The sequence below is a fragment of the Pollicipes pollicipes genome, unplaced genomic scaffold (genome assembly GCF_011947565.3).
Source record: "Pollicipes pollicipes isolate AB1234 unplaced genomic scaffold, Ppol_2.1 Scaffold_6686;HRSCAF=7923_pilon_pilon_pilon, whole genome shotgun sequence".
In the NCBI taxonomy this organism is placed as follows: Eukaryota; Metazoa; Arthropoda; class Thecostraca; order Pollicipedomorpha; family Pollicipedidae; genus Pollicipes; species Pollicipes pollicipes.
In genome coordinates, this window is record NW_023596921.1 from 2,720,203 (window position 1) to 2,727,271 (window position 7,069).

Sequence of the window (7,069 nt, forward strand, 5' to 3'; positions counted from 1 at the left end):
GGGGGGGGGGGAGGCAGCACGTGACTCAGCTGCTGTCTTCACGTGCACACCGCCGCGCTACTGCGGCCCCGTCAGCGACAGCAGGGCATGTGAGGGTCCACACTTTGCAGTGATACGACGTTACGGCACAACGGTACGATCATCGCCGGCGGATACGATTCCAGCTGCCCATCCCCAACTTCACGCCTCGCACAGCACACGGAGCAGCGGCAACGGGTGCTTCACGCCTGCACAAGTCCCGCCTCGGCGGCCCCCAGCCCCGCCCCGACCACTCACCTACTCCGTCTCGGCCCGGGTTGACGACAGCCACCATGTCGGAGCAGAGATCGAGATCCGCTACGACCGGTGACAACTCCTGGAATGTGGCCGCCCGCCAGTGAGCAACCGACAGGGAGTGCACGTCAGAACGGCGTCAGAGACCCGCATGCTAGATAACGTCACACACTGTCGTGAGGAGAAGCTCACTGATACATCAACGTTGATTGAACGAGACACACACAATCACTCATTCTTACACCAGTGATTGATTTCTGCGGGAGAAAATCGTGCACATCAGCAGCTACAAACAACGAGAATGCTGAAAATATAACGCGTAAACCCACATCATTGACATGTCAATTGAATAATTGAGGAGAATCGCGCTGGCCAACGAATTCGGACATGCACTCAATACGCATCGAGCCGGAGACATGGAAAGCTCGAAGAGGAATGGACCACGACGAAGAATCTGGCAACCCGTCTGGCACCCACCTTCTCTATCCGCCCCGCGATGAACTCGACGTTCTGTATGTTGTTCATCGCGGCATTCTCATTGGCGTCGCGCACGGCACTGCGCGAGGCCTCGATTCCGACGCAGGTGCGACAGTGGCGCGCCATCAGCAGACTGACCGGACCTGAGACGGGCAGGAGGGCGTTCACACGCGACACCGAAACATCAGCAGCGCGCGGAGGCGGCTAACCCAGGGCAACAGCATCCCGAGCTGACCAGCCTGCCGGTGTCGGCCGTCCAGCCGCGGGTTGCCGTGCTCCTGAAGCGGCTCGCATATGTTGCCGATCTACGTCTTAAGGCCATGCATATCGTCAAAAGCCATGGATACCCACCAGTCCGCGAAAAGAACACTGATATAGGCCTCTTTGCCCGTGGGAGGTGAAGCGCGCTTATCCTTGGCCTCCATGAGTCACGTCCTAGGGTGCTCCCACGGCCGCCATCTTCAACTCTGCACAACATCCAGCCGCGAGGCCTGCCAAACCATCGGGACGACACCCGCTCCCACAAACCAAAACCCACTGCGACCGCAGACAGAACCTGTGCACAGCACCCACTCTCACACCCCGCCTGACGCACCCAAGCGCATCACGTTCGGGATACCCCACCGGGCACACTGCCCCACCTCCACCTCTCATACGTGAAGTGCGGCACGGCGCCGCGTCGCGCCGCGTGGACCTGCCTGTGCCGGAGCAGAGGTCAAGCAGCACGGAGGCGGGGGTGAGGCGCGCCTGCCGCCGCACCACGCCGTACAGCACCTCGGCCGCCGCGCAGTTCACTTGGAAGAACGAATCGGGCGACACAAGGAAGCGTACGGGGCCGAGCCGGTCCTCGAGCACGCCCGGTCCGAACAGCGACTGGTACGGAGCCTGCTCCGCCGAACACCGTGCGTGAGGGCTGAAACGGAGCGGAGGTCACGGGGTCAGGGGTCTCCCGTCACCACACGTGAGGGGTGAGGCCGGACGCCCGACATGAAGACCTTCTGGGGAACAATTAAACAGGTGTGCACTAAGTCGCGGCTGCTTAAACTGTCCAACGCAAGCAAACGTCAACCACAAGCCTGAAGACGTGTCCTGCGTGGCTTCAGAGCTGCATTCTAACTCGCGTCCCCACCTCCCCCAGCACACAAGATTCGCATCGTAAGTGAGCGCTTCATACGATTAAATGGGAAAGTCGTCCGCTCACCCTCTCCGACCAGTCCTTCAGAACTCTCCCAGACCATCGGCGGACAGTCAGCGGACAGCCTGCCAGCTGTACATCCCCGGACATGCCGCGCATCAGTGCCAGCTCACCACTCCTGGAAAAGCAGCGAATGGAGACCGCAGGCGGCGCCCAGCCCGCTGGAGAAATACTCGCGCAGCCTCTGGCGCTCTGCCTCGACGGCTGCCACCGGCAGCTGCTGCGGGTGAAAGGTGACGGCGGCCAGCAGCTGGTCGGCGCGGTTGCTGCGCACCATCAGCAGCCGCCAGTGGCCGCCGTCGTCCAGCCGGCTGCAGGCCGCCAGCGGTGACGTTCGTACGAAGTCCTGGAACGCCTGCGGCCGGGCGGAGGCGACGCTGTGTGGTGCGGGTGGCGCGGGCGCAGACAGGCACCGACGGACCGAGGCAGGCGGTAAGAGACTGGCGGTACTGACGCCGCGGGAGAGAAGGGGGGGGGGGGGGGGGGGCAGGCGGCGCAGATGGAGCAGATGAGTGCAGTCGGACCAAAGAAGGTGAATGGATGGCAGGTGACTTCCATATGGAATTTATTTACTATAGGAACGGACAGGTATGGTATGCTTAGACAGATCATGCGCAAAAAGATATAGATGCCAAAATACCAAAAGATGCAGATGTAATCCCACGATGCAAAGTGATGCACAGAGGCCAAAACAAGTTTTAATTCACCCATCGGCGCTACCGTGGAACTTCTCAGGTAACGGAGCACCTGACAAGGCCAGCAGCACCAATACCCAACCATACATCCTGTTCTCACCCGCTGTCATCCATCGCAACACGTAGCTCGGGGTAGGAACCGGCACAGAGCGTCTGCTGTGGGTAATGCCGCTTATAAAACGCTCCCGTTATTCTAGTCGCATCAGCCATTTTACGTGACGTGGTCACCCCCCAGGATGGCATGCAGCCGCAGCAGCAGTCTGATCGGCGCCGAGCGCTCACCAGCGCGAGCCGGGCGTGCTGCGGTTTGCAGTTCTTGAGCCGGTCCCCGGGGAGGCAGAGGGCCGGCCCGTGCGCCGGGCTGGAGAATATGAATCCCACCGTCTTCGGGTCGCCGTCCACGCCCTCGCCAATTTTGTACTCTTCCTTGTTTCTGTACCCGTCTACTTGCGGCTGCTGACGGAAGGCACACATAAGACATAGTTCTACGAAGAATTCATGTTCATCAACAGCCCAACACGAGCACGTTATGAATCGTGAGATTCTTCACGAACATGAGAGCATTCATGGTATCAATCAAACCGCGTTATGCTTTATAGAATAGCCATGTTATTCTCTTTGTTCTGGCCCTGATAGTCAAAGCACAAACACAGTGAACAAAAACTAAAAATGAAAGTATAACTTACCCCTCCCCCCCCCCCCTCCCACACCGGCACCGCCCGAGCCCCGCTCCTCACCGACGGCACAATCCTATCCAGCGGGAAGGGCAGCGCGTTCGACCCGCACCCGTTGGCTGGCGGGGCGCTGCCGACCAGCCGGCCAGCCAGCTGCCGTAGCAGCGCCCGCACGCGCGCCTGCTTCATCGTCAGCTGGCGGCCGTAATCGAGCCGCCAGAGCGGCGTCACCGTATCGGCAGCGCGCTCGTGCGCCTCGTGCGGCGCCACGCCCCAGAAGCGCGCCGCCGCACCGATGCCCTGCCAGGGGCATGGAGGGGTGCACAGTCAGGGTAGTGCCAGGAGTGGGTGGTGGGTGGCAGCACATGAATGGTGGGACATTGAGTAAGGACAGGGTGCTAATGAGAGCAATGAATGCTTGAATTTAGTCAGCTTAGAGCATGTCCTTGAGTATGCACAGTGTGCAAGGCAAAGCTAACTGTAAGTTAACCTGTACAAAATATAAGCTTCATGAGCACACAATCAGGAGAGCATAACTGACACACCCAACCACGACCAGCAATGCCTGCCATTCCCATGACATTCTGCTGGCATGTGTGCAAGGTAACATACTAAGGATGGTTTTTGGGAAATTGCCTTGTGATCCTTGGTATTCTTATCACTTTGAAAGCATCCACACCTGTGTTCTCCAACTATGACAACCTATGATTTCATTGTTCCTTACAACACAGATTAGTCAATGCTGTCATGCTGATACACTTAACCATACTGTGCAGCTGATCACAAAACTTGATATTCTTACCTCAAGTGCCATAGAACCATCAACCACTGATGTCTTGTCAGCTTCTTGGTCAGATAATACTTCCCGGAAAGGCTCCCATAGTGCCCCTGGGCTTCGTATGATTACTTTCTTATTCTTTGAATGGCTGAAGACATGTGATTGCTTATCCATAGCAAACATTACAAGGACCCCATTAATTATCTATTATGCACAGATTTTGCTGCCTATAAAAAGTTGCTAATTCAGTTTCAATGAAAAACATGCAATGATAAATGACTGGCCTGATTCAGCAACACAGAATATGATAAAGGTTGTGCCAACTATGAACAACAAAGATGTTTTTGTCATACACCACAATGCTACAAACTTTCTCATATGCTTGTGATTCAATGTTTTAATTTCCCATGGATTTTGGCTACAATCAGCACATAAACTTCCAAAACATGCTGCCACACTAATAATGCTCACCTCTTCCATTCAGGCTTAGAGCTTTGGCTATGCCTCATTTTTGACTGTTGTTGAGAACTTGAGAATCTGTTAAAAATCTTGATTAACGGCATATGCTGTCGTAAATGCTGCATTTTGGGTGACAAGCCTGTTGAAACGGGATAAACAATCCACTATCCACACGATAACCAAGTATGACGGGAACGGTGGAGATGTCACACAACGAAATAAAATGCTCCCATTAGTGCCGTCGGCTTTAGTAGGGCTTTTGTGCCCCACATGGGTAGCGACAGCGGTGCCCGCGATAATAAATGATGCCGTACAAGGCCCTCTAAAGCTACGCTGCCACAGACAAGTTCCCGTGTGCCTCTCGTCCTATTTTATCTTTAGAGCGTCAGATTAACTTCATTATATGCTACCATTTCAAAATAACCCGACCATCCTCGAGAATATTTGGTACGTGTTTTGCAACACATCCTCGAGAAAATTTAGTGCGTATCGCAGCTACGAGGGGCAACGGTTTTTAGTACAGATAGTGCTAAAAGTGTCTGTTACGTAGATATAAATACTAAACAGCAGGGAGCTAGAATCGCTTTTGAACTATGGTGGGAGTGAAAAATTCCATCGCAAAAAGACCGTGCGGGAGTGAAAAAATCAGTTCACAAAAGATGGAACTAATGAACTCGTGACTGATGCTTCAGAGAACAAAGACATCTATTTCAGGTTGGCATGGACCCAATATCACGAACCTGACAAAACTATTTCGTTTTTTAACATTTTAGGCCATTAAAGTGAAACAGAATACATTAACACGCGCTCGCGGGGGGGGGGGCAGATTGACCCCCCCCCCCCCTGAGGGCTTTTCCCGAATGGTCTCTGAACGGCGCGGCGAAGCCACGCCCAATTTTGCATAGCTGTAGCAAATTGCATAGCGGGTCATTTGGCATACAAATGTTAGATGTACCTTGTAAGGTCGCTGACCTTTGACAGGTCAAAGTCAGCCCATAGTTTCAGCGGAGGCAATTTATGGGGAATCGTTCAATCTGATACAACAACGGAGTGTTTGACGAAGACATACATCCCTGAGATGCTTTCTTAGGCACCACAAATATTGAAAGAGCAAATTACGTTGTCCTAAAGCCAGGTATGCTGGTTAGACCAAGGTCAAAACCAACCTGATTTATCACTCTAGGGCTCGCCGTATGGCATAGTTTCTGGTGCTCCTTTCGAATTTATTGACAGCAGGAACTGCATTATACATCTTCAGTTGACTTCTTAGAGGTCAGAACAGGCCATTGACCTAAGATGACCCGGGTCGAACGTTCTGTTTTAGGAACATACCGCCTAGCGTAATCTTTGTCGCTTATTCAAATGCAAAACGAAGAGCAGTCTTGAACCATTTTGCTCACCATGACCTTCAACGGGTCAAACAAGGTCAATGACTTCAAATGGGCTTGTGATCTTTTGCTCAGAGACAGTTGCCTAGGTCCTGGGGGCGTTTTGGAGACCAATCTGGAATTTGACCTTGTTTGACCTTATTCAACCTGAAGGTCATGACTTAGGAAGCTGAAACCTTAACCTAAGTGAGGTCACATATAGGTCAAGACACGCTGTAAATTTGATGTTTCTAGCTTTCTTAGTTCCCCAGATCTCAGAAGGAGAGTCAAATTGACCCCCCCCCCCCCCCCCACCCACCCGAGCGAAGGGTATCTAGCCGGCCAACCGGACGCATGTTAATGGATAGTAATTTCGTGACAGTATAATGAGCATAACAAATTATTAACACCAATAATTTGATGCTGCACTTTTCAATTCCTTTCCACAGGACTTTCAAAACAAAACAAAGCAAAGGAATTCAACAACAAAATAACAACAGACAACCCAACAAACATCAAACACTCAAACAAAAAAACCTTAGAATCCTACACATCAGTCCATCACTAATTCAAACACAATAGAAATGCTTCTGGGTTCTGTTAAGATGGGGTCAGGGAAAGCAAACATTTTGCCACTGTTCCTTACAAAGCAACAATGCTTACCCCATGACAGTAGCCTATGCCTAACCTAAAGAGGCCTTACATCACCTATAACATGTCTGTATCACAGCAGCAGTTGTGAGCTACTGATTCTTGCACAATTCCTATTGCCACTTGCCATGCACTTGATGAACTTAACCTATCTTAGATATAGATTTTGCAACTGCTGTAGAAGCTGTTTGCATGCACAAAAATACCTGCCGCTTCATTTACACACTAAATGGACCATGCACTTTCATTCTATACTGAAAACATCGCGTTGAGAACATTTTCAGTTGCTTCGAAAAAATGATCACGCCCAAAATTGTTGGTCATGACCCGGTGATCAAAAAATGTAGTCAACAGGTGGTAAAATCGATTTACGTCGTTTACAAGCCAAAGCAGCCTTCTATTTTCATTGGTTCAAGACACATGAGTTTCGAACGTTTTACTACTAAAAAAACGACGGTTTTCAAATTCTGCACAGGTGTCGCGTTACATCTGTTTTGATG

General features: G+C 51.9%; 1 protein-coding gene across 3 annotated transcripts; it reads right to left on the reverse strand.

Moving 5' to 3' along the window:
• Positions 1 to 276: 276 nt before the first annotated feature.
• On the reverse strand, positions 277 to 5,017 carry LOC119107886 (tRNA (uracil(54)-C(5))-methyltransferase homolog; the record flags this gene model as incomplete). 3 transcript variants are annotated; one of them, XM_037231459.1, is given in 9 exon segments in its annotated part: positions 277 to 355; positions 751 to 893; positions 1,449 to 1,663; positions 2,059 to 2,300; positions 2,923 to 3,096; positions 3,378 to 3,614; positions 4,117 to 4,240; positions 4,564 to 4,690; positions 4,981 to 5,017. In XM_037231459.1, coding segments are annotated over 8 exon segments (1,327 nt in total), but the record flags the coding sequence as incomplete, so codon positions are not given.
• Between the last annotated feature and the right edge of the window lie 2,052 nt (positions 5,018 to 7,069).